General features: G+C 62.5%; 1 protein-coding gene and 1 long non-coding RNA gene across 3 annotated transcripts in view; one reads left to right on the forward strand and one right to left on the reverse strand.

Moving 5' to 3' along the window:
• Positions 1 to 1,579: 1,579 nt before the first annotated feature.
• Positions 1,580 to 5,775, reverse strand: SHH (sonic hedgehog signaling molecule). The gene is made up of 2 exons (XM_045496297.1): positions 5,112 to 5,775; positions 1,580 to 2,418 (listed from the first exon to the last, which is right to left on the reverse strand). Exons 1-2 carry the CDS (start codon positions 5,623 to 5,625, stop codon positions 1,595 to 1,597), a joined length of 1,338 nt encoding a protein of 445 aa, XP_045352253.1. The 5' UTR covers positions 5,626 to 5,775; the 3' UTR covers positions 1,580 to 1,594.
• The window catches only part of LOC123607173, a 40,634-nt gene continuing 16,890 nt past the window's right edge, over positions 2,155 to 25,898 (forward strand). For both annotated transcript variants that reach the window (XR_006716684.1, XR_006716683.1), the window contains exon 1: positions 2,155 to 2,261. This is a non-coding gene — a long non-coding RNA (uncharacterized LOC123607173). The remainder of the gene's footprint in view (positions 2,262 to 25,898) is intronic.

Genomic DNA, 25,898 nt, shown 5'->3' on the forward strand with positions numbered 1-25,898 from the left:
AAGGGGTCCCCCAGTACTTTAGAAAGCAGCTAGAGCCCTCCTTCCCTCCAGGCCGGGGGACCCGGCCCTCCCCGTGGCGTGCACGAGGCCTGCCCACAGCTACCCAGAGCCTGGGGAGAAGGTTCTGGGCGATGCCGCCGGGGCCGCCTCCTGCGGGCCCGCAGGGCGGGCGGTGGCGGTGAAGGGGCTGGCGGTGGGGGCGGAGCGGCACCCCCACACAGCACCCCCGGCCTGGGGGGGGGGGCGCACCAAGACGCGCACCCCACAGATACAAACAGAGCTGAGGCTTCTCCAGCGATGACAATAGACGGGTCGGTTTGGTTTCCTACTTTGGTTTCCTACTTAAGCTGATCTGAATTCACAGTATAAGCAACACATCTAAAAATATAACGCTGGGGACTCCTGTCAGCACCAGGTTCCCGGACAGAGAAGCCAAAAAGGAAAAGAAAAGAGGGGCTGCGACAGCAATTCTCAGGTAGGATATACTAACCAGTCTGTGCGTGGTACATTTTATTTCTATAAAACTATTACAAAATATTCAAAAATACATTTTAGTAAATTTACAGCAGTTAATTCTCAAGTTATTAATGCAAAAACATCCTTTGTTTTTCTCTGTACAAACTACAGCCTCCGTCCTTGTGGGCTCATCACTATGTGCGCTTTTTAAAAATATTATTTTCTAATAAATTCTTTGAAGTTAAAAATAACAGAGTTCTTCCAGTTTGTCCAAAACAAAAACAAAAACAGAACAAAACCAGTGCGTGTGTGCATGTGTGTGTGTGTGTGTAACAGTCTCAACTTCCAAGGATGTGGCCAAAATGGTGATGAGAACCAAATATGAAGCCATGAAGGCAGCCCGCCAGGTGGCCGCTACGCTGCAAACTAGTTAAATTAAAATAATATATTTTCATATTTTACACTATTTCAAAAATGAAATGTAATTCAGTTAAGTATTGATCTCTCAAAAAATCTAATTTACAATTCTGTGTATAAAAATATAATTTGTGGACCCCCACGAAGCACGTTTCAGTTTACATTTGCCGAAAAGCAGGCGCGTGGCGAAGGAGGGGATATGGAGTGTGCAGGGTGGTTTTCTGACAGTCAGGGCGAGGGACATGTAGAAAAATAGACTCTGAGCAGGTCGCTTGGCCTCACAAAATAATCTTTCACCCCCGTGAGTACAGTTCACATGATAATAATAAATTATCCAAGAAACAAACTATTTAAGGCTCTTGAAGGTCCGGTTCATATTATTTAAAACATCTATTCATACCAAACAAATAAATAGCCAGGAGAGGTGAAAAAAAAAAAAAAAACAACAACAACAACAAAAAACCAAAATAAAACAACAACCAAAAAAAATCCAAAAATATATATATATAAACTAAACACGATGACAAAACTTCCCAGGGTGTCTGTTTCCTTATAGTCTACTTTGGACTGTCCTACTTTATTATTATTATTATTAATTATTATTATAATTAAAGTCTCATTCCGTGCGCTTTTCCGCGTGTCTGTTGCTGTTCCTTGCTGTCGCTCCCCCCCACCCTCCCCCCCGGCCCCCACCCCCGCGCCCGCCCCGGCTCCCCGGCCTTCAGCTAGACTTGACCGCCATGCCCAGCGGGTGCAGGGCCTCGCTGTCCAACAGCCAGGTGCCTATTTGGTAGAGCAGCTGCGAGTACCAGTGGATGCCCGCGGCACCCGGCGCGTCGGCCGCAGCCGGCGCCTCGGGCGCAGCCGGCGCGGGCGGGGGCAGGTGGCCGCCGCCCCCGCCGTCGCCGTCCCCGCCGCGGTCCGTGCGCGCGGGCGCCAGCACGGCCAGGAGCGCGTGCGCCAGGCGGAAGGGCGCGAAGGCCCGATGGGCCCAGCCGTGCTCCTCGATGACCGCGTAGCACGACGCCAGCACCCGGTTGATGAGGATGGTGCCCTGCGCCGTGAGCGGCGCGTACGCGCCCGTGGCCTCCTCGCGCAGCGTCACGCTGTGCACGGCGGCCGGAAGCAGCCGGCGATCCCCGCCGCGCTCGGCCACCACGTACACGCGCTGGCCCGGGCGCACGCGGCTGGCGAAGAGCGCCCGGCGCCCCGGCGCGCCCCCCGGCGGCGGCCCGGCGCCCGACGGCGCCTCCAGCTCCCCGGCCGCCGAGTCGTTGTGCGGCGCCACGAAGAGCAGGTGCGCGGCGGTGAGCAGCAGGCGCTCGCGCGGCTCCCGCGTCTCGATCACGTAGAAGACCTTCTTGGCGCCGTCGTCGCGGTCCAGGAAGGTGAGGAAGTCGCTGTAGAGCAGTCGGCCCTGGTCGTCGGCCGCCAGCACGCGGTCCCCGGGACGCAGGTCTTTCACCAGCTTGGTGCCGCCCTGCTCCAGGTGCACCGTGGCCGAGCCCGGGAAGCAGCCGCCGGATTTGGCCGCCACCGAATTCTCTGCGGGGGGAGGAGAGGGGAGACAAGAGGGGACAGGGTGGTGAGCGCCTGCAGGGAGGCCCGAGCGGCGGGGGGGGGGGGTGGGGGTGGGGGGGTGGGGGAGGGGAGGGGCCCCCGCCTGCGGTCCCGCGCCCCAGACTCGGGACGCGCGCAGCTCCGGGGAGAGAGTCCAGGCGGGTCCGGCGCGGACCCCTCTCCCTCGGCCCCGCCGTCTCGGTGACAAAGTTCAGCTGCAGATACATTCCTCAACGGCTCTCTTAAGATTGGACTGGAGGTGACAAAGGTCGGCTGGCGTCTCCGGCGGGAGGCCGGTTCCACTCCTTCCCTTCCGCCTTCCTCCCACCCCATCCCCCCGGCTCAGCACACACCCGGCCTCGCCCTGAATTCGCGGGGTATTTGCTCTCCACTCAGATTCCTCAGGAAGCCTCCTCGAGCTCCCTCGGGCGCCGGGGTGCACCTCCTCCTCCTCCTCCCGCCCCCGGCGCGGGGTGCGGCGCCCCCTCGTGCGCTCCGCACCCGCGCTGCGCCGCGGGGACCCCTCGCCTGCCCGCCCCCCAGCGCCCAGCCGGGGGCCTCGGTGCCGGCGGGTTGCGGGAGGGGGGGGGGTGTGTGTTGCAGGGGGGTGGCCAGGGAGCGCAAAATAGCTGTAGTAGTTGTAGCAACTGGACAAACATTCCAGGGAATTGGCCGAGGTGTGAAAATCCGGGGCTTGTGTGGATTTTCTAATTAAAATCCAATAAAGGGCCCGGCATTGTCATTGTGGTCTCTGCCATAAGTGGGAGACACTCTGGCAAGAGGGGCCACTTCCATTTCCCTCATCCCCTCTCTCGGCCGCCCCCTCCCTATTTGCTCAGGTGCACCCCACCCCCCGCCCCCCTGCGATTCACACGCGGGCTCTCCAGAAGCCGGGCCTCACAAGCACTATTTGCACAGCCAGGCCTCCCTCTTCCAAGCGCTCAAGATGTGTATTTGAATTTTAAATGGCGGGGCCTGCTCGAGCGCTGGAAGCGGCCGGTTCTCAAGGCCCCTTGACTACCCGCTTTCCCGAGCCCTCCGTCGCTCTCTGAGGCTCACTGTCCCGAGGACAATGCGCGGAGCCCGGGCGGCGCGCAGGGGGCCGCGGGGGAGGGGCGGGGAGGGCCTGGTGTCTTTTGCATTCCAATCTCCGGGATCATGCGTTTTGCAAATAGAGATCGCGAGAAAGAATCTTCCTGCTGGAATTACACAGGGTTTTTAATCTTCTCATCGGTTTCTGCGGCATGAAGTGCGGGCCTGGCCGTTGGAGGCCCGCCGTCGCCCCCCGGAATGCGACCCGGGGCGCAGGCGAGCCCGAGTCGTCGAGTCGCACGACCCTGCTTGACACGCAGCGCCCCGCGCCCCGGCCCGTGTGCGCCGAATGCCAATGAGCGGCTCTCCGCGCCCCGGGGGTCTGCCCTCCCCGGGCGGGATCCTGGGGCGGGATTACCACCGCTCACTTGCGAGGAGACCTCTAGGGACCCCCGCCAGGGGGACCCCGCGGACAGGCTGGGCCCGCCGCGAGCGCCGCCGCGACCTTCCCCGGGGAGTCCCGTGGAGTGGGGGCGCCGCCTGCTCGTCCTCCCTCTCTGGCCGTTCGCCACGCACCGCCCCCCCCCCGCCCGCCCCCTCCACACCTTTTCCTTCTGTTGTGATAAGAAGCCACTATTTCCCTTAGCTACGAAGTGCGTCTTGACACTTCGAGAGCGTTTTTCTGCTAACACATGCTATTAAAATACGGTGGAGACAAACAGGCAAAACTGGGCGCGGGGAAGACACAGGTCCTCCGAAATTCACTGCTAAATGCACCACCTTAGGCTGAGATGGAGACATCTGCATAAATAGCCTCCGGGTTGGGCTGTGTGCCGCGGGAACAGTGCCTTGCTGGCGTGGCTGTTCCTCACCAGCGACAGAGTGTGGCGTTGTAGGCCCAGGAAAGTCCCCCCTCACAGCCAGGGCCGGCTACAGCTGCAGGCTCCCATCGGTGTTCCTGGCCCTGCCTGTGGCTCAGGGACACCCAGCTGGCTCCTAATAAGGGGGTGGGGGGGGGGGATGCTTCTGGGCTTGCGGCCTCCAGATGTTGGAAGTGGTAACCACTGGATTTATTACCTCCCACCAGGCCTCTCCCCAAAGGCTTAGCCAGTGAGTTGCCTTAGTTTAGGATCCAAGCTGCTCAGCAGGGAGGGGAGAGGCCCGAGGCTCCCACCCCGGGCGCCCCTCCTGTGCTGGGGAGCTGGGTGGGGGCCGCCTGATTCCTGAGCCCTGAAGGAGAGGAAGAATGTAGGCCAGAGCTGGCTCACCTTGCAGGGCTCAGTCTGTCACCGGGAGAGTCCCCTCCCCCGCCCTCCCTGTCTCGCCACCTGCAGAGGGGGCTCCGGAAGCAGGGTGGGGGGAGGCTCCGGAAGCCCTGTGCCCTCTGCATCTGGGCTTGGAGACCCCCCGGGCCTCGGTGGCCTCAAAGCAGGGGCGATTCCTGGCTGGCGGGATGCACCCCTGCAGGGTCCGTTCCCACAATAGCAACCCGAGCCATTGCCACGCTGCCTCCCCCCCCCCCCGCGTCTCCCTCCCTCGAGTCAGGCTGCAGGGCGCAGCGGGGACATCTCGTGGGCAGATGTGGAGCTGCTGGGTGGGTGGGAGGGGGGCGGGGGCTCTGGAGCAGGCCCCGCCGGCAGCCTCACCTGCTTTCACGGAGCAGTGGATGTGCGCCTTGGACTCATAGTAAACCCAGTCGAAGCCGGCCTCGACGGCCAGGCGCGCCAGCATGCCATACTTGCTGCGGTCTCGGTCTGACGTGGTGATGTCCACTGCGCGGCCCTCATAGTGCAGCGACTCCTCCGAGTGGTGGCCGTCTTCGTCCCAGCCCTCGGTCACCCGCAGTTTCACTCCGGGCCACTGGTTCATCACCGAGATGGCCAACGCGTTCAGTTTGTCCTTACAGCGCTGCCGAGAGAGGGGGGACCCCGTAGACGTGAGTGTCTGGGCCCACCACCCGTCCCGGCCCCCCGCAGGGCCTGCGGGGGGGGGGGGGCCCGGGGCCTGCGGATCAGGGCCCTGTGGAGACGCGGGGGGGGGGGGGCTGGGCGGCCGTGGCAATGCGGTGGGCGGCGGGGGGGCCTCTGCCGGAGGGGCTGGTCCTCTTTGCAGACGAACCGAGGGCCTTGCCCGGACAGTCTGACGTAGCGCAGCGCCCATGGGCCTGAGAAGGCGAAGTCTTTTTGAACCAAGTGAACTGCGTCTTTCACACAAGGACCGGCAGGACCGGCCAGGCCCCCAAGGCAGTGGCCCACTCCCCCCACCCCCCAGGCGCCCTCTGCTCCCCAGCTCCCCTTCGGTGGCCCCGTTTCTCCACACCTGCGCCAGGCTCCACCCTTCTCCCTGGCCGGACTCCCTCCCCAGGAGGCTGGAGAGAGGCCCAGGGCGCAACTTTGTAGAAACAGAACCTATGCGGTGTGCTTCTTAAGAATGGAGAGCCCTGGGTTATCTCGGGGCCCTCCCTCCTACCCTGTGCCTATCTGAGACGTGAATCCAGCCAAAGGGAGACAGGGAGGGGGGCGGGGAGCCCATAGCCCGGACGGGCAGGAGGGAGCCGACTGAAGGGCAAGCAGGTGAGCTATAATTTTCAGTGCGGGCGGGCGGACGACAAACACTCTTTATCAGGACAGCCGCATTCCTTTTCTCCACACAACTCCTTTCTCTGGCTTTTCTGCGGTCTGATGGTGTCTCTTGTTTTCCTTAACCTGTTCCCTTCCCCCCTCTTGTTTTCTTGGCCCCAGAGCAGAATGGCGTCCGGCAAGTTTGAAGAGCAAACTTAAGAGGTGGAGGGAGGAGGTGGGGCCTGAGGGGTGGGGGATGGGGAGGCGGAAAGGCCCGAGGCCTGGGAGCCCTCGGGGCGTCTCCCCCCCACCCGTGAGGAAGCTGCGGGAGCGCGCAGGGACGCTGAAGAGGCGTGACCTGAGCCGGGGTGACGAGGAGCTGGGGTTTGGGGGAGCCCCCGCGGATCTCTCCGGTCACACTCAGCTAAGGATGCGAGGAACAGCAGAGCGGCGGCCCTGTGTGTGGACTCCCTCCCTGCCCAGACGTTCCTGCTGATGGTGGGGCGAGGGGCTCGAAGGAGGGGAGCCGGTGGTGACAGGATCGCCAAGGGGCGTCCCCAAGACACGCGGACGCAGGGGACGCAGGGCAATTTCAAGTTGACCTCCCGCAGAGCGAGGCGGCGCCGGCTGGGCTGTGGACCCCGGCGAGCGCGGTGGACAGAAGACCGCTCGGGGGTCCTGTGGGCCGCGTGGGGACGGTTCCCCTCCCGAGCCGGGCAGGGACGTGCGCGGACTTCTGTCTTCTGCCCGCGCCTCCGGGGGAGGTGAAGGTTGCGCAACAGGAGAAGTCCTGAGTGTCGGACAGTAATAACACCCAGTAATACGCTTGTGGACTTAAACATGCAACAAATTGGCGGGGGGGGGGGGGGGGGGTGCTGGGGCGGCCCCGGTAACAGGTCACAGCGGTTTTCTTAAAAAAAAAAAAAAAAAAAAAAAAGTCGGAAGGGCAGAGTTTGAGTGAGGTCATCCTGAGGATTGAACGCGTTTTACATGAAAATCAATCAGTAAACCAGGGTCAGTTTGGAGCCGGGCTGGCAGGCCGGCTGCGCAGGCGCACAGCACCCGCACGCACACGCACACGGCCCGCACCCCGGCCCCGCGCCGCCCCAGCTCCCTCCTCCTGGGGGGCAGACGGAGCTGTCGCAGCTCCCCACGGGGCAGCTGGCGAGGGGCAGGCGGGATGGGGAGGCCGCGGGCCAGCGCCCCCCACCCCCCCACCCCCCCAGCGCCCGGGGCTGCGCCAGTCGGGCGCGAGGCGGAGGGCCCCTGGCGAGGAGCCCCAGGCCGAGCCAGGCCCGGCTGGCGCCCCGCTCCCCACACGCCCTCCCCCGGGCGCCGCGAGGCCTCGGCGCGCGCCTGCGGGACGCTGTGCACCCGGCCGGCGGGCCGGGCGCAGGCGGAGCCGGGAAGCCCGGGCCGGGGAGCGATTCGCTGGGTCGTGGGCCGCGAATCCAGCCCGGCTCGGTGCAGCCACCGTGAAGCCCAGCGGGGCCGCCGGGCCGGGCTTTGTGTGGGCGGAGGCCGAGTCGGTCCCCGCGCCCGAGCCCCCGCCACCTCTCCAGTCTGCGCAGCCGCTCGGTGCCCAGAAGCCCGAGCAGGGCCGCCAGGCTTCCCCAGTGCGGGGGAGGGGTGTCCCCGCTTCAAAAGGGACCCCCCCCTCCAGTCCCCACACACCTGTCTCCACGCCCTCCACCCCCCCCCCCCCCCCCCCGCTCCGGGAAAACAGACCCCTCCTATCCAAACAGGGGGACCCTCCTCAAACCCACACCTGCGCGCCGGCCGGGCCGCCACGCACACACAAATCCGTTCAGCGTGGCGTCCGTCCCAGGCCGTCCCTAGCGCGGCCCTCGGGCCCTGCCCCGGAGGCCGCCTCCTGCCCCCGGAGCCCCCCGGCCGCCGCACCCGCGCCTGGCACCCGCGCCTGCGGGGCGAGCGCGTCTGTCTGCGCTTCCCCCTCTCCGAGTTAATATTAACCAGGAGCTCATGCGTTCCAGAACTGCTCTGAAAGTTCCACTGGGGACGGTCTTGCCATGGTTGAGGGACTTGGGCGGCAGTCACATTAGGGGGACAGAGACACACAGAGCCGCGGAGGGCCGGCCCGCCCCGGGGGAGGAGGGACACGCGCGCCTGAGGACAGAGTCCGGGAGGCTGTTTGAAGCGCGGGGCCGGCGGGCGAACAGGTCCTCGAGGAGGGCTCGGCCCCAGCGGCCTGGGAGGCGTCCGGCTTCACCCCTTCGGCCCCGGCCCTGCCCCTCACCACCCCGGCCTCCGCCCCCTCCGCGGCTCTCGGAGGGGAGAAGAAGGAAGGGCAGGACAGGGTATGCCAGGGGCACCCTCCGGCACTGCCCAGCGGCCATCTGCGGCTGCAGGGGACACTCGTGGGGTCCGGGCTGCAATCCCGGCCCGGCTCTCCGCACCCCGCCCCCACTTGGCTGCCCCTCCCCCGTCCTTTTGTGCTGGGAACGGGAATGGCCACTAGCCTAAGGAAAAAAAGTATTTGTTTTCGTTCCGTTCGTCGGAGGGAAGTTGACAGAAGGTCAGAAGTTCAAATGCTGCCAGCGCGCGCGGCGGCGAGAGTGGTCGGGCGCCGGGCTCGGCCGTGGGTCCCCGGCGAGCGGCCGGGAGAGGGGCCGGGGGTGCGGGGCTCGGCCTGGGGGGCGTCGGAGCCCGCGCCGCGCCCCCTCCGGGCCCGACCGTCCCGGCCGTCGGAGCCCCGCTGCGGCCCCCGGCCCGGCCCGGCCCGGCCCCGCGCACGGCACCGGAGCCCCGGGCCGCGGCGACCGCTCACCCCGGAGGGACGGGGGCCGAGGCGCGGCCGCGCGCTCGGGGCTCTGCGACCCGCGGCGGGGGCTCCGGGGGCCCCTCTCCGGCGGCGGCCCCGCGCGCACGCGGGCGCACGGCGACCCCGCCGGCTCGGGACCTCCGCGTCCCCGCCCCCGCCGCCTCCCCCGGCCGCGCCACCCCTCTCCCCGGGTTCCGGGGGGGGGGGGTTCCGGGAAGGCCCCCTCCCTCCCGCGGGGCGCGAGGTGACCGGGGTCGGGGTCTCCCCGCAGCCGGCCGCGCCCCCGGCGCCCCGCGGCCTGCGCGGAGTTCATTGTGGCTCGCGCCGCTCCCGGGCACAGGCGCGCGCGTCCACACTCGCGGTCCAGATTTAAGGTGGTCGCGTGCAGATGCGAGAGCGAGGCTCCCTCCCGCCCCTTCCGTCCGCTCCAGCCCGCGGCCCCTCTCCTCCCTCCGTCCGGCCTGGCCGCCCGAATCGGGCCGGGGAAGCGAGCGGCCCGGAGGGGCTCCCCCTGGGCGCCTTCCCCGCCCGCCCTCCCCCGTGCTTGCGCCCCGCCAGCGGTGGTGCGCTCCTAGCCCGAAAGGTAGGACTTGGAGATTTTAATAGGGCAATAAAAAGGATGTTGACCTATATTTGCCAGGAAAGCCATTTCCAGCTTCGGTGATACGTGCATGGAGTTTCAGAAAGTCTACGGTTGGCGGGGAGGGTGGCAGCCAGAAGTCTCCGACGGAGGCCCGGAGGGAGGGCACGGCTGGTTTGCTTTGCTGTTCCGTCCTAGCCCCCTCCCGCTAATATCTAGTCCCCAGTTCCTGTGCCGGCAGGTGGACCGGAGTGATGCAATGCCAGAAGTTCTAAGTCCCTCCCCTCAAGGACCGCGGGCTCGGGAGAACGGACGCGCATCCTTAAAGAAATATCAATACATTCACACTCTGCCGGGCACAAGTGCCCACGGTGAAATGGCAGCGCGGCCGGCCGGGTGATACACTCAGGGACCAGGCGGCGCCTCTGGAGCCCTTGCCTCTTGTGGGCTCTGCCTGCCGGCTTTCCCCAGGCGGGGGGCCCTCGGCCCCCGGGGGGGGCGGCGGGGTGGGGGTGGCCGTGGGAAGGAGGAGCCCCGTGCAGAAGGGGAGCCAGCGAGCGCCCCTGTCTAATGCCCCAGGCTGCATTTCTAGGGTGACCTGGAAGCCGCTTGGCGTTCAGGGGGCGGACTTCTGCCCCCTCCCTCCGTGGGCATCCCCGACTTGGGAAGGACAGAGGCCCCCGGAGGGAGGGTCTCCCCAAGGTGCGAGCCAGAGCTGAGGCAGGATGGGAAGGGCCATCCCAGCAGGACAGATCAAATCAGGGCCACAGCCGTGGACCACATGTGCCATCCTCCCCTCCCACCCCCACCTTAAACTTCTGCGGCTGGACCCTTCGCCTCCTTTCCCCCTCCAAGAAGAGGAAGGGGTGGTAAGGAGGCAGGTGGGTGGGGAAGGAGAGGGTGAAGTCGCCTCGCTATCGGCCTGAAGAGCAAACAGACTCCGTCTGGAGCCGCTGGTTACACAGAACCCCCGTGAAAGCACATTCCACGCCCCAGCGCCGGGTTTCTACCTGAGTCATCAGCCGGTCTGCTCCCGTATTTTCTTCATCCTTAAAGATGATGTCGGGGTTGTAATTGGGGGTGAGTTCCTTGAATCGCTCCGAGTTTCTCGAGATCTTCCCTTCGTATCGTCCGCTGGCCCCTAGGGTCTTCTCGGCCACGTTGGGGATGAACTGCTTGTAGGCTAAAGGGGTCAGCTTTTTGGGGTGCCGCCTCTTCCCAAATCCCCTGCCGGGTCCGCACCCCAGCCCCGAGCACATCAGCAGTGCGGAGACGAACACCGCCAGCATGCATCTCGCCAGCAGCATCTCGTCCGGAGCCCAGCGCCTTCCCGCTGTCCCCGTGCGGGTCTGTGTGCGCGAGTGTGTGCCCGTGCGCTCCGGCTTGCTCCTGGCTCCCTCGCTCTCTGCCTGCCTTTCTCTTCCTATATAACCTTGCCCGCCGCGGCTGCGGGAGACTGGCCACCGATCCCCACCCAGACGGGGGCTGGAGCGGCAGGCTGCTGGTCGCTGATAACGGAACACATCGGAGTTGGGGCTGGAGACGGCAATCAAAAGACAAAAAGAGTCTGATTTTAAATGGTAGCGAGCCTGGAGAGCTTGCGAGACAGGCTGCCCTTGGTGCTATATTATAGCTGGCAGGGGCGTATCTGATTGGCCACAGCAGCACAAGCTTGTCTTCTGATGTTTAACCCTAAAAAAGACTAAATTTTTTTTTTCTGCTGCTGCCGTGGCTTTATTTTCACCTGAAGCCTTTGAGTTTAAAAAAAAAAAATCTTTACCGAGACAAAGGTGGGCGGGAGGGGAGGAGGCACGCTCCTCGGGATAACACCGGTTACCCCCCGCTTTGTGCACAGCACCGCGTTCCCCCTTCCCTTTCTCCAGAATGGTAGGTGCTTCAGTTAAAACCAACTTAAGTTTTAAAGGACAGTCTAGACCCCCCCCCCCCACCACCACTCCACGCTTTGATCATCAAAAAGATAGTCTCTCAAATGTTTGAGGGGCAAAGCTACCCGGGTCCTATATTTAAATGTTGTTTTCGGGAGACTTTATCGTGCAGGCCAGGTCTCCCTGCATTTCAAAGACAGAGGGTCCGAGCCTCCTCCTGAATATTCAACATCCTCCGATGATAATTCTCACTGACCACAACTTAAAGCATTGCTATTTGAAGTGCCTTAAGCACCTTAGAAAAATATGTGAATACTGCTCTTTTATGGGGATTCAGTGAATGCATTATTTTTAACCCTCCAAAATATGGGATGCAGGCATGCTCAGGGGCTGGGACAGGGCGACCCGAGGGGCTGTCCGGCTGGCTGGGCCAAGCGGGTGTGGGGGCCGCACCCCAGCTTGGAGAAGGGAGCGGGTGCTGGGGCCTGCGTGGTGGGCGGAGGCCCATTGTGCCTGGGGGCAGTGGTGAGTGGGCAAGGCTGAGCATACACCGCCCCCACGATCAATCGATCGGAGCAAAGTGCAGGCCAGGGATGAGCTTAATGTGGGATTCAGCCTCCTTCCACGTCGTGCCTAGCCGGCTTTCCGTGGGGCTCTGCCAGCCAGCCGTCAGGGGCCTGGGGGCTGCAGCCCGGGAGGGGGCAGGGTCCTGGGGGGACCCTGTTTTGGTCAAGGAAGGCTCCGTGCTCAGAGACAGCCACCCTGGAGTCCTCAGTCCCTGCGCTTCCTTCAGAATTAAAAAAATAACCCCCAAAAGAGTCCTGTTTGGACCAGAAAAATAAAATCTGAAATCCCCCATTTTGCAGAACGTACCCTCGCCTTCTCGCCCCCCACCCCCACCTCACCCATATGTAGGAATTGCTCTAGAAGGAAGGGAGGGAGGGAAGGTTCTCTGTGGAGAATGGAAATACCGGCCCCGGGGAGAGTCAGACCTTGGAGTGTCCCTCTGTGAAGTGAAGTGTCTCCCTGGACCCCAGCCCAGCTCGGGAGGTGAAAGCTCGACCCTAAGACAATGGGGTGTTCCCAGCGGCCTAGGCAAGCCTCTGGCGGACACGGCGGTGGAGGCGAGCACCCTGAGAACCATCTAGCTGGGCCTCCAAGATGCTGAAGAATATTGGGGCCCAGCCAGTTGAGGCCTCCAGAGATGGAACCCACCTGCGCCCCCCCCCCAACCCCGTCCTGTGATTTGTGAATAGCCACCAATCTCAGGAGGCTGCCTGCCTCTGGGCCAGGCGGGAAAGCAGCTCCCAACTTTGTCCAGGCCAGCGGGGGAAGGAGGGTCTCCACTCAGGTGACAGGGCCTGTCTGTGCGTCTGTGCTCACGGTGCAAACAGACCGGGAGACGTCACACTGTCTGCGCCTGGAGGGTTGGCCTGTCCCAGGCGGTGACCATGCAGGGTGGATGTGACACTGCTGGGTGGTGCGGGCCTTGAGCCCCGGGGACGCCACAGCTCTGTTCTCCCTTTCCCACCTTGCCGGCTCCTTCCCTCTCCCCTCCTTTCCCCTCTCTCGCCTCCTCCTTGCAAACTGGGTGAGGGAGAAGGGGCCCCAGTGCCCCAGGAGGCCTGGACCCCCGTGTGGAGCCAGGGCCAGCCTGGTGGCGGGCACCGACAACACACGGTTCCCGGAGGCACGGGGGTCCCAGCCTGGCCGCCCGCTGGTGCACAGCTCGCACCTTGCACCTTGGAGGCCAAAGCCGGAGCTGCAGGGAGCTGTCGGCCCCCCTGTGGGCCCTGCCCTCGTCAGGCCAACCGGCAGGTCCCCAGGCCTGCTGGCCTCCTCACTCCAGGGTCCCCCTCCATTTGCCGCCCACCCGGACACCCCAGAGCCTGCCGGGGGCGGGGGGGGGACCGCCCGCCCCGCCCCCGGGACTGGCCATCCTCAGGGATGAGATAAGGGCGGCCTGTGAAACGCCCCCGGTGCCTACTTCCCAGCATCTGCTCCCTGCTGTGGGTTGCGGGGGCGGGGTGGGGGGGGGCGAGAGTCTGGACCAAACTCACGTGCAGTTTGTATTTACTGCCGTAGAAGCAAGGGCGCCAGCGAGCCCCCCACTTTCCCTTCCGCTCGTCCCGCCCCCTCCCCACTTCCCAGACACCAGACACTCTCCGTCTTCCACCTCCAGACGCCAGATGGCTCCCTCTCTTTGCCTTTCCCCCTCCAGACGACTCGGGGCCCCTCCCCACGCAGGTCAGAGGTTCCAAACCCCAGGCTCTGCCCGGCCTGGCCCTGCGTCCCAGGTCATCTCAGGATCTGCTTCTGCTCGGTCTGGGCTCTGCCCTTCCTTCGGCTGCCCTCTCAACCATCCCTCCGCCCCCTCCGCCCCTCTTTCTGTCCCTCCTCCCTTCCCTCCCCCGCCCCTCCCCCCCCATCCCTCTCATCCCTCCGGCCCTCACCAGCATCCCCGCTGAGGACAGGTGGCTGTCTGTCTTCTGCCCCCACCCCCCAGGAGGCGCCTCCCGGCCCGGCCCCCCGCCTCCCCACCGGCCCCCGCCGCTAGATGGCCTCCTCACTCTGCCTTCAGGCCCTGGCTCAGCCAGTGGGGAAGATCCCGCTGACTAGGTGGAGAGGCCCCTGGAAGGGGTCTGGCCAGCTTGGCCCCTCCCCCGCCCCTCCCCCTCGCCAGTGTCCACGCCCCCCTCCCCATCTCCCCCTCCTCAGACTGGTACCCACTGGGCCTCAGCTGGAGCCCTGACCTCCCCAGGAAGCCCACGCACGGCTCCCTCCCGGGCGCCCACTGCCTGGTTAGATCTGTAACCTTACTGTCTCCTCCTCCTGAACCCCCTTCCTCTTTGACTTCTCCTCCCCGTAGGACTTCTGCCCAGTCTCTTGCCGTCCCGTCTTACCGTCCGTCTCAATTTCTTGCCGGTTTTATTCCAGCTTTGGCAAATCGGGTTTCTGGTGCTCCCGCCAGGGCCTCCCTCTGAGTTTTGGAGGGGTGCACCTGTCAGCCCCGTTCTCCTAACCCCGCGGCCCTTACCCGATCCCTGCATGTGGGGCGTCTGCGTCCCCAGCTTCCTGGCCCGGGACTGGAGTCCAGACGCCGACGAGCACAAGCTTCTCCTGTGCGCAGGCCAGCGGCCGCGGCCGGGGAGGAGGCCACCCGGCCACCGAAGGCCCGCGCTGCCCGCCCGCGCGAGGGCCGGCTCGGGGCCAGGCTCCCGTGTGGGCTGACGCCTGCCAGCAGCGTTCCTCAGCAGGGCAGAGCAGGCAGAGGGCATCGGGCGGAGGGGCCGGGAGCGGGCGTGCTGCCGCGGGCACACTCGGCCTGAAGCGCGCTGCTCTCCGAGTTGGTGTGATGGCCTCTGTCCAGACCGTGCTCCCGTCTGGAGTCGCTCGCCCTTTGCTTTGAGCAGGGGGGCTCCTCCCTGGGTCTACGCGAGGCCTTGGGTGTCGGGCGCCCTTCCGGGGTCAGAGAGGTGTCCTGGCCACTGCCGGCCCACAGGCCACCCGTGCGCATGAGACGACGGGCGGCCAGGCAGCCAGCGGTCCCTCACCTGCCCGGGCCTGGTGGTTCCGATCCCAGCTCTGGCGCGCCGTCCGCGGGCCCAGAGCCGTCTTGGAGTCCTTCCGCGAGAGGGGCGTTCCTCGGACCTCCGGACCTAGCGAAGACACAAGTGCGCCTGGAGAAGTTAGGACAGGAGGCCCTCGCTGCACGTCAGGGTCACCTGGGAACGCGAGCAGGAAAAGGCAGGGCCGACCAGCGGTGGCTGGCTGCACCCCCGGGCAGTCCTCTCAGAGTCTCTGCTCTGCCGACTTCCCTGATGGGGATCCTGGAATCTCCTGGGGGGGGCGGGGCGCGCGGGCCCTGTCCTCGGGACCTTCCATGTCCCGGCGGGACCTGGTGAGCGGCCACAGAGCCTCGCAGGCGGGGGGCCGGAGGGTGTATGAGTCTCTGACCCTTTCTGGAGAGCGGATGTGGGGGGGGAAGCGAGGGGGGGAGTGTGATTGTGTGTGAGCATGCACATGTGAGTGTGTGCACACGCGTGAGACTACACGAGCGTGCATGTGTGCGTGTGGACGTGTGAGAGACCACGGGAGGGTGCACGTGTGAGGCCGGGACGGCGGGTCCTCAGAGCAGTGAGGGCACAGACCCGGGAGGCGGGAATCGGAGGCCGGCCTCTCAGCACAGAGCCCAGAGGTGGGTTTGGAGGCGGACCCGGCCTGGCCCTGCCTCGGTGTGGGGACCCTGGAAGAGAGGGCTCTGTGGTGTCCACGTCCCCTCGTGGCCCCTGTCCAGGGAGGCCGGAGGCCGTTTCTTCCTGCTTCCACGAGCTGCCGGCAGAGCCCCGTGTCTGGCCCCCCTGCGCTCTGAGGGGGCCCGGGCCTTCCCGGCAGCCAGCTCGCTGCTTACATCCTCGGGGCAACTCCTGTCCCCGCACCTTCTCCTTCTAGAAAAAAGAAAGAAGAAAGGAAGGAAGGAAGGAAGGGAAGGAAGGAGGGAGGGAGGGAAGGAAGGAAGGAAGGAGGGAGGGAGGGAGGGAGGGAAGGAAGGAAGGAAGGAAGGGAGGGAAGGAAGGAAAGGAAAGGAAGGAAAGGAGGGAGGGAAGGAAGGAAGGAAGGAAGGAAGGAAGAAGGGGGAAGGGAAGGAAGGGAGGAAGGAAGGAAGGAAGAAAGGAGGGAAGGGAAGGAAGGAAGGAATGAAGGAGGGAAGGGAAGGAAGAAGGGAGGGAGGGAAGGAAGGAGGGAGGGAGGAAAGGAAGGAAGGAAAGAAGGGAAGGAGGGAAGGGAAGGAAGGAAAGGAAGGAAGGAAGGAAGGAAGGAAGGAGAGAGGGAGGAAGGAAGGAAGGAAGAAAGGGGGGAAGGGAAGGAAGGAAAGGAAGGAAGGAGGGAAGGGAAGGAAGGAAGTAGGGAAGGGAAGGAAGGAAGGAGGGAAGGAGGGAGAGAGGAAGGAAGGAAAAGAGAAAAGAAAGGGACACAAGGCAGACATGGCCGTGAGCACAGGCCGTCTCTCTCCAGCTCCACTGAATGTCAGTGCCGAAGGCTCCTCCCGTGTCCCCAGCAGGCCATCTCCGTGCTGTCCCGCCGAGCCGGTCGCTTGCGTGCTCCTGCCCTCCGTCTCCCGTCTGCTGAGGGGGCTGAAGCGAAGGTGCCTCCAGTCCCGCAGCCCTCGACCCCCTGACTCCTCGGTCGTAGCCTCGGAAGAATCAGGGGAGCTGACCCAACGGTCTGTCTACAGTGAGGGGACCGAGAACCGAATTCGCTACTCCTGCCCCGTGTGTTCCTTGCCCCCTGGGCGTGTCCATCGGGGTCTCCGCCCCACCGTGGTGACGGGCCCCCGCTTCGGAGGCGCTGGGCTTCCCCGGGGACTTTGGGCTCCGTCGGGCATTTGCTGCAGCACCAGCCAAGCATGGACTTGGAGAGGCCCCCCGGGGCCCGTTCAGCCAGCCCCCGAGACAGGCCGGGCAGCCTCAGCCAGTGGCCTGCCCCCCAGCCCGACCCTTCTTGGAGAGGGGACAGTGACACCTCCCCCCATGTGCACAAAACACTGGGCGGCAAAGGGGCGAGGAGGCGGGGGCTGGTGTTAGGAGCTGGCGGGTGCTGCGCTGAGGGGACTGAGGATGTGGGCTCGCTTTTGGACTTGGCGGCCTTGGCAAAAGCCGCTGGGGCTTGAGTAGGTCAACGGCGTCTCTCTCGTGTTTTTCACGTGGCCCTAACATTTGGGGGAATGTTTACTAGGAAACGCTGAGTGGGCTGCTGGTCGCCTGTCCTCACTTCCTGCTCTGGGGCCGGGGCAGGAGTTTCTGGAGGGAGACAGAAGCCTCACCGCGGGGGGTGGGGGTGCCATGTCCCTGCAGAGCGCGAACCCCGGGGCAGGATGGCTCCGGCCCGGCGGGGAGACTGGAATGCCGGCTGGAACAGAGGAGCAGGACTCCCTCCAGAGAAGCTCTTCTCACAGCCAGCGTTCACGGCCAGGGGGAGCATGTGCTCAGGAGCCTTGCTTCCCGGGGTCCCCTGTGTGTTTGCTGAGCACCTCCCCCAAGAGTTGCGTTTGGTGAGGAGTCCAGCCTTGCACTGCAATTGCACGAAGTCCAACCCGTCAGCGCAGACGCCCCTGCCTTTGAGCAGGTGGGGACGCAGAGGCACAGAGAGGCAAAGGCTCCCGTTCGGGGTCACGCGTCTGACCCACAGCGTGGCCCAGAGTCCGGCCGGGGTGATCCGGCCCGAGAGCTTGCCCTCGGAACATCTTCACTGGTGGTCACGTTCCTGAAGTTTCTCTGTCGTGCTCGGCGTGAAGCAGGAGGCACTGCTCAGGGCGGGACCTCTGGGAGTGGCGGGAAGACGGTGTCCCCACGCGGGGCAGATGGGTGCGGGGGCTGGGGCGGCCTCCCTCGTCCTGCTCTGAACCGCGGCTCCGGGGACAGCTCCCGTATTGGGCCCCCCGGATGGCGGGACCGACCCCCACTCTGGGGGAGGCAGGCGTGTGTCCTGCTTTACGCAGACAGCTGAGGCTCAAACCTGAGGCCGCATCACCCCCTCGCGGGGCCACGGCGGGTAACGGATATCAAGTTCTTGGGCTTGGGAAAGCGACGCCCAGCCCTGGGAGGTGCTGCTTTGCTACGGGCCTCCCGTGAGTCCTTTCCTCTGCCAGGCACTTGCAGCACGGGTGGCAGAAAAGCACCAGCGGGAGGGCTGCACGATGTCCGGCACACGGGGGCAAGCGGGTGACGACACCCCAGGCCGCTTAGCGGTGAGTGCTCAGCATGGATGCGTTCTGCACTCCTGAGTTCTGGGAGAGACAGTCAGCAAGGCTGTGTTTGTAAGCTAAGCGGTATCAGCCACTGACGTGGGTTTCAGGCCAGGCGTGCTCAAGGATATAGCTTCTATGAACCCTCGAAGCACCGATTTCTGTTTACTGTGGAAAGAAGCACGTTGTACCTTGAAAGAAACCTTTTAGCACGACAGTCTTTGGCTGGTCTTTGAGTGAGATGTGCCTCTTTTAGGACGCGGGGGACCTTCGTGGCAGGAGCCTGGCGGGGCCACCGCTGCCTCGGGAGTGACAGAGGTTCTCAGGCACAGGGCTTCCCAAACTGCCGCGTGTACAGGTCCCCTTTGTGGCGACTCAGGGCTCTTTGCATCACGTGACGGTGCGGAGTCTCCAGGGACATCGACCAGCCCCCATGGGAGCGAGCGTCCCCAGCTTCTCACGCGTGCTTGTCTCCACACGAAGAACACAGGTGGGCAGGTGCGCTGACCATCGCCTGGGGTGACCTGCCCCTCGTTGATTTTCTCGTTGCTAGATTGCAGCTCTGGCTGATGTCAGTTTTATGTTTCAGACAGACTGTTGGCTCCAACAGCCTTTGTGACATGCACATCCAGGGACGCAACCTGGTTTCCCCAAAGCCGAGTCCAGCCTGGGGTCTTCGGGTGGCTTTGTCCCCTTGGGGGCGGGCAGCGCCCGTCATGTCAGACGGGACGGCTCGTCTGTGAGTCTCTGAGGGCTCTCCGCCCTTGGGCGGTCGAATGTGGGTGTGCTTCTGTCCTGGGTCGGGTCACCGCTCAGCTGCGGACTGATTTCCTGGGGGGCCCGTGTGACAAAGCGCCTCTCTGTCCTTCAAACGCGGGATGTGCTCTCGCAGCCTGGGGCCCGAGCGTGATACCAAGGTGGGCAGGGCTGCGCGTCCCTCCTCGACGCCCACTCGTGTGAGCTTGGGAAAACCTCTAAACGCCCCCGAACGCATTTCCACGTCTGTAAGATGGGCGGATGCTTAGGTCGTGGTGTCGTAGGGACGGGGTGACGAGGTGCTCACGTCTGGACGAAAGCGGTTTTGTGTTTCGAGCCACCGACGGTGCCGCTACCCCCTTCTCTTTGGGACTTTGCGCTTGTGCTGGAATGATTACGCCTAGAGAGGCCAAAGGCAGTTGGGTGCAAAAGAGGTCGACTGTTTTTAAGCAGAGGGGGGCTGAAGCGGGCCACTCCTTTCATCTGACGAGAAGGACATTCAATCCAACTGAGTGGCTTTAAGTAATAATTCCCCCCGGCCTCTTCCAAATGGCAAACGGGGGAGAAGCAAAGTGAACCCCATCACGCGGGGACCCTGATGGGATCTGCTCGGGACGGATGCCAGTGCACGCGAGTGCCTGGCTCTCAGAGACAACTTCCTGCGTTGTTCTCTTGCGCGTGGAAACTCCCCGTAGCTGCACTCCGGCTCCAAACGCGGACGGGTTTGTGCAGCAATCCGCTGTGGCTCCAGAGAGATGCGTCACTAATAATGATGTGTGTTCAAAGCGTGTCTAATCCGTGCAGTCATACTTTGAGCACATTATTATCTCCATTTGACAGATGAGGAAATTGAGGTCTAAAGAGAGATTAGATGACTGTGCTTAGAATTACGGGGGTCAGTCTCTGACACTCAGTCCATTGTTCTCGCCCTCTCTCCCCTTGTGACTGAGGGCTTGCGTGTGTTTGCGCCCGATCGCCGTGGACTGAACTCTCTTAACCTTAAAGCTTCAGCTGCCAGAGTGTCTCGGGGGCCAGGTCTTGTACTGCACTCGAACTAGTTTCCTTTTCCGTGTGAAGGGCATTCCTTCGGTCTCTGCTCTGACTCATCCCCGTGGGATCTGGGATGTTCCTACCGGCAGTTTATCCGCGGAGAAGGAAGACCCCCCAACTGGCGTCTCCCCCTGAGAGTGCTCCGTGCCGTGCGTTTCCACGGCCCCGGGGGTGGGGGTGCCGAGGAGGCCTGGAGGAGGTTGGGCGGCCTGGGGGCGGGGGGCAGGATGCCAAGAGAAACCCAAAGGTATGAGACCAAGTCAAACTCAACACCTCTCATCCAGGCCTTTTCTGTGCGAGGATGGCTTACCCCAAAGTACACAAACCAACAGACTGAATCCCGGCTCTCTGTTTCAGCAGCGCCCAGACAAAGCCTGCCCTCTGGAGTCCTCCCTCTGGCCCCATCCCGCCATGGTAACCGCTGAATTCACTGGGCCATGGGAGCAGGCCAAGTATGTGCTTGATTGTCTCAGCCTCTCTTGTTTCCTTCCTTCAGCGGAGGGTATTGGGTGTTGTGTACGTGTGTTCTTTCTTAGCCTGATGTATTTATGCCCCAGTTTTGTTGGGCTTTGTTTGGGTGGCGGAGGGATGGGGTGGGGGCGGTGGAGTGGTGGGGAGATCTTTTTGTTTCGGATGCTCACCTTCAGTTCTCAAAATGCCACCACAGAAAGGCTGGTAGAGCCGTCCCTCTCCGAGACGCGCCCGTCGATGGACTCGGAAGCAATCTGAAAATGGCACGCCCGTGCGATCACGTGGCATTCTGACTCAGCCGTTAGCGAAGAAGCGGGTATAAAGCCTACGGATACTGCAGGCGAGCGTGGGGGAGAGGAGGCAGCGGAACCTGCCCTTGGGCGAATCAAATAAGGCCCGGGTAACAACTTGCAACTACTTAGGTGCGTACTGTGCGTTCGAATGAGGACCGTAGGCTTACGATCCCGTTAGAACGACGCATCACCGATCCCCACCTCAGAGCGTGATGGCAGCGTAACGTCGCCTGATGGAGGGAGAGGACTGGTGTGGCGTCTTTCAGGGACGAGCCTGGAGCCCCGGCGGCTGCCCTGGCATCCTGGTCGAGCTGATGGACCAGCATCCAGAGGCACCCTCGGGTCTTAACGGTCTCTGTGGGTAGCTCTGTCCCTTTGACAAGCACAGCAGGTTTTGCCCAAATCTGCTGTGATGTGACAACGAATCCATCGGTCACCTTTCTTTGCAGAAATAATCAATTCTCATCAGTAATTGCTTTTGGGCAATAGTTCAATTCTGCTGTCATCTTTTGGCTTCTAGCATCATAACATCATCTGAACAGCAATAATGCATTTTACTATCATGGTGTTCAAGGCCAGACAGTATTTATTCTCGTGCATACCCATTAGGTTAATGTGCAGCATGCGCCTCCACATTTCATTCCCCGCCCCCGTCCCCACCACACGGAAGACAGATGCGCGTTGGCACCTGGGGTCCGGTCCCCAGCACGTCGAACGTCTGAGTCGGTGGAGTGGATCGTCTTTCTTAGTTTGCAGAGAGCTATTTGGTGCCGTGTAGACACCCCTGGGATTGTCGACGCGGTTTTTCTGGGGAAGGTCTTATAAGGCCTTACGCTGAGCCCAAGAAGAAGGATGGAGTGACAGAGGCTGGTTGGAGGTGAGGTCAGAGGTAAACCCGGAATCCTACGCAAAGCACTTTCCAACCTGCGCCCACATCGTGCGGCCAAGTTGTGCAGGATGGAGGAAAACCAGTGCAAACGGGTGTGGGGTCAAGGGCAAGTCAAGGACCGCCGTCCCTCTGTGCTAACCACTTTCACCTTTGGCCCCCTCGTCCCCCTAGAACTGGACTCCTCTCCCTTCCCCGGTCTTGGCATATTCTCCTGGAAGGTTTGGGCTGTTAGGTCATCAACTATGGGATTTTCTGTTGTCTACCTTGGCCTCATTATTTCTCCAGTTGGAGGCTTATGTATCTGGTGTATCTTATTTATTCAATAACACGTCCCTTAAGAAGTCCAGTTAATAGGAGGCATATCTGTTCCTTGCCATCCCCTTAGGTTTTGGGCAGGGGCAGAGCTCTGCAGGAACAGTGGACACGTGATGCCATCGGAGTGTTAGGAGGCAGGTTGAGGGCAGATGTGACGGCCACGATCTCTTGGGGGACTCTTGTGACTCAGTGTTCTTGAGTCTTTTCTCCTCTCTCCCTTAAGTCAGGCTTTGTAAGAAAAAAAGAAAACCACACACACACAGAGTTTGCTCCTGGTACAAAGGTTTCTGAGATATTTATTGTGAAGGAATAAAAATCCTATTAAAATATTTATAAATCGAAACAACCCCAGAAGCCACACACACAATTAGGCCTTTTAGACTTCTATTCTGAAAGGCAGATAAATCATCATTCAGAGAGCAAAGATGAAAAATCAAAACAAACACAGAGTGTTCAGAGAGCTGCCTTAAAAGAAGGCACAGAATGTGGTCTAGAAAATTATCCCCATCTCTGAGCCGTGCACGGTCCACAGGCATCCCGGGAAACCTCTGAGTTTCTGACTCATCAAAAAAAAAAAAAAAAAAAAAAAAAAGTCTTGTGTGATGTCATCTCTGGAGAGCATCATCGAAGTTTGGAACTTTAGAAGGAAGGTGAGAAATCAATCCGGGGTCTGATGGTATAGATGAGGAAACGGAGGCTGATGTAATTCCAGTGCCCTGCTCTTGTCCGACGGCTGGAGAGGCGGCCAAGCCGGAACTAGGACATGCCCAGCTCTCTCTTCATGTTGGTCTGTTACGGACTCTGTGAGCCAGCCCTGGAATTCAGGACCTCACGTCCCGGGGGTTTCTGGATGCCGAACACATCGGGAAAAGCTCGGTCACTGGTTTGCTTATGGCCACTCATTCCGTACGGGTGTGGTTGGCTTCTACGGTGTGCTAAGACCATGCTAGGTATGCCTTTTGGTGCAAACAGAAGACCCAGCCCCTGGCCTCAGAAGGCTTGGTCTGGGGAAGAGATGTGGTCCAAGAAATAATGAAAGGCAATGAGTCCCATCTTGGAACCAAAAACAAGGGCGGAGACCCCAGGAGAGGAAAGCTTCTGCACCCTGGGGGTTGGTGTGAATTTCTCAGCCGGGGGACCACATGCCTGTGTGGTAGGCCTGTGTCCCCAGTTTCTCCTGGGGGCGGTGGGTGTTTCCTGACCCAGAGCACATTCTCCTCTCGCCTCTGAGTCGGTGGATCAGTTTCTCATCTCCTTCCAGCTTCTCCACTACGAGAGAAGCCCTTCCACAGGTCAGGGTCAAGGCTGCCTCTCCATCCCGGCGTTGGCCAGCCCTCCAGTCCCTCCCAGCCATCGTTAGAACCCAGCAACCGAGGGCCCACGACTGGCCCGGTGGCCCCTGGGGCTCTTGCAACATCACTTTACAAAAGTAAGGCTCTGGCTTGAAGTTTCTTCTTTCTAGTGACCTGAGGATTTATTTTTATTTCCTTTCCAGATATGTTTTGGACCTTTAAACAATTACTCAGGGTCTGGAATGTTTGTGGCAGGTGCGTGTGGGCCCAGCCCAGCTCCATCCACCGTGTTGTTGCCGTTGGAACTTGGTTGACTTCCTTGCCAGGTGGCTCTCCATTTGGTGGCAGGGAGGGTGCCAGGCAGAGCTGGCCTGGAGGGTCCCCCGCATTCCCAGCGATCTCCCTGAAGGGCTGGCTTTCCTGGCCCACAGCCCCCCCCCCCCCCCCAGGCCAACGGCTGTATGCAGGGGGAAGGCTGTTCGGATTGCCAGCCTGCCTGGGATGCCTATCCGGGGGGACCCCTTCGGTCGATAGTCCCACCAGAGAGTGTGAGGCAGAGAGGGACCTTACAGCTGCTGGACAGGGACGGCCGTTTGGACAGGAGACAGCACTGTGCCTCATCTGTTCAATGCTGCAGTAATCTCGACTCACCGGGAACGGTGTCTTCTGGAGGCCTTGAGTGTGGGGCCTCGTCTTGCACTCCAGAATCTCCTAAGGACGTCGAGCACGCACTGCAAACGCTCACCTCCGGCTGCCAGGGGCCATCCTGCCTCCAGGTGAGAAGGGACCCACGCTGGATCTCTTCCCGGCCCGCCTCATCTTCCGATGCCGCCACCTGGTTCGGTCACCCTCGGCGGGGCTGGAGGCGGCTTCTTTCCAGACCCCCGGAGAGGTTCCGGGAGAGCAAGCCGGGCCATGCCCCTCCCCCCGCCCCCGGCGCTGACCCGGGTGGGGCACCAAGCAGGTGGATGCTGTCATGGAGCTTTCAGCGTGGTCAGCAGCAGCACCTGGCACTCTCTCCTGGGATGTTCATCACTTGGAAGGCCTGACTCACAGCATGACAGATAGAAACGCCGTCGATGGAGAGGTGCCATGGGATGGGGTCCAAGTTACCGTCTTAGTCTAGCCCTGCCCCCGCCTGGCTTTCACCTTCCCGCTGGCCTCTGGCCTCCCGTTCCCCTGGGACGGGATGGCCAGCGGTGAGCCAGGGCGGCTGTGTCTGGGGGTGGGAGCCCAGAGTTTGCCTTGTCCAATGACATCACGCTCCCGTCGTAGCTGTCCATGGTTCTGTCACCCGGGTCTCGCGTGCTGCTATGAACGGGTGTCTATCGAAGGGAAGCCGGGAGGGTCCTCGGGGTGAGACCGTGTGTGCATCGGATAAAGTCAGGAAAAAGGCCAGTGGATGTAAATCTGGAATGGAGTCCCCGCGGAGGGGCCGAGACAGCTGGGGCGCGAAGGACGGGGTGACCCCGGGCTGCTGAGTGGCACGCCTGGGGCTCCGCCGATCCCAGATCTTGGGTGTGCCGGCCGAGCATGCAGGTGGCACGGGGAGTTGGGTGCGAGGCGGAGCTGGAGCCGAGGCGAGGAAGCAGTCTGGAGTGTGCCGGCCCGAGAGTGTCGTCTCTTAAGTGCCTCTGGGGATCCAGGCACTGGGCGGGGAGGGAGGAAAGGAGACCCGGCCTGGCCAGGATGTCAGGGCCTCGGAGGCTCTGCGCTGAGCCAGTTTGGCTGCTCGCTCCGCCCTGAGTCACTGCCAGAGGGACGGCCCAGGTGGTAAGTGCCATGCTGGCCCAACGTGAGGGCTCCCCCTGCTTGAGAAGGGAGGTGCCCCCCACCGGCTCGTGTGGGGGCCTGTGGCTTCTCAGGGCACCTCCTTCGCCCAGGTGGGGCTTCCTGCGAACTGAGTGAGGGAGGCCACTGGCAGTCCCATTTTCCAGAGCAGCAAACCGAGCCTGGGGGCGGTCAGGAGGAAGCCGGCTGGGACAGAGCAGAGGCTGCCGGCCGCTCGCTGTCTGGCATGCGCTGGCACCTTCCTTCTGCCGCCCAGGCCGCCTCCTCGGCCGGCAGGAGTGAGCCGTCGGGCTCTTGGAGTCCGCACGCACGGCTGGTTCGGAGGGGCTGTTCTGAGGTGCTGGCGGGGCCGCTGGCTTCGTAACCCCTGAGCCTCCCCAGACGCCCCGGGCCCCCGCACTCAGCCTGGAACCTCACGGACACACGGGCGGGGAGACAGGGCCGGCTGTGTGACGCTGGTCACCCTCCCCCTGTGAGTTAGAAGGTTCCAGATCCCTGCCCGGAGCCCTGGTAACCCACGACCGGAGACTCGGGGAGGCGAGTCTGTCGGGACAGGAGTGCCGCGGTTTGCTTTTTATTTTGGCTGAGCAGGGATTTCTACTCCCTGGTCCGCAGCTCCTCTCCACCCATGGAGATTAAAATAATCGGATGCAATTTCTCACAGTCTCGGCCTTTCCCAAACACATCAAGTGTTTGCCTGTGCAGAACCAGCCGACATGGCAGCTCCGTTCATTCACAGCACGTCCAGCAGCCGCGAGACGAGGGAAAAAGGACTCTGCCCCCCAACACAGAAGCCATCGGTCCGTGCTCAACGCTACAGGGACACGGGCTCCGAGACCCCCTCCCCTGCAGTCTGCTCGCTCTCAAATGTCCCGCTCGCTTGGCTTTCCGGCTGGAAGCATGCAGCACTTTTAGAAATAAGACATCGAAAGGCAGGGGAGCGATTCCTGAGGGCTGGCGTCCCGAGGGGCCAGACACCAGGGCGGCATGGGAGGACGTGGAGAAACGAGGCGCTTGGGCCA

The sequence above is a fragment of the Leopardus geoffroyi genome, chromosome A2 (genome assembly GCF_018350155.1).
Source record: "Leopardus geoffroyi isolate Oge1 chromosome A2, O.geoffroyi_Oge1_pat1.0, whole genome shotgun sequence".
NCBI classification, from domain to species: domain Eukaryota; kingdom Metazoa; phylum Chordata; class Mammalia; order Carnivora; family Felidae; genus Leopardus; species Leopardus geoffroyi.

What these genes read in the sequence shown, in the direction of transcription:
- SHH (XM_045496297.1), bottom strand. Translation starts at nt 5,625, where the DNA reads ATGGGCGCTGCGCTACGTCAGACTGTCCGGGCAAGGCCCTCGGTTCGT. An exon ending in CCACTGCTCCGTGAAAGCAG is followed by an intron (nt 2,419 to 5,111) that starts GTGAGGCTGCCG and finishes CTCCCCCCGCAG; the next exon opens with AGAATTCGGTGGCGGCCAAA.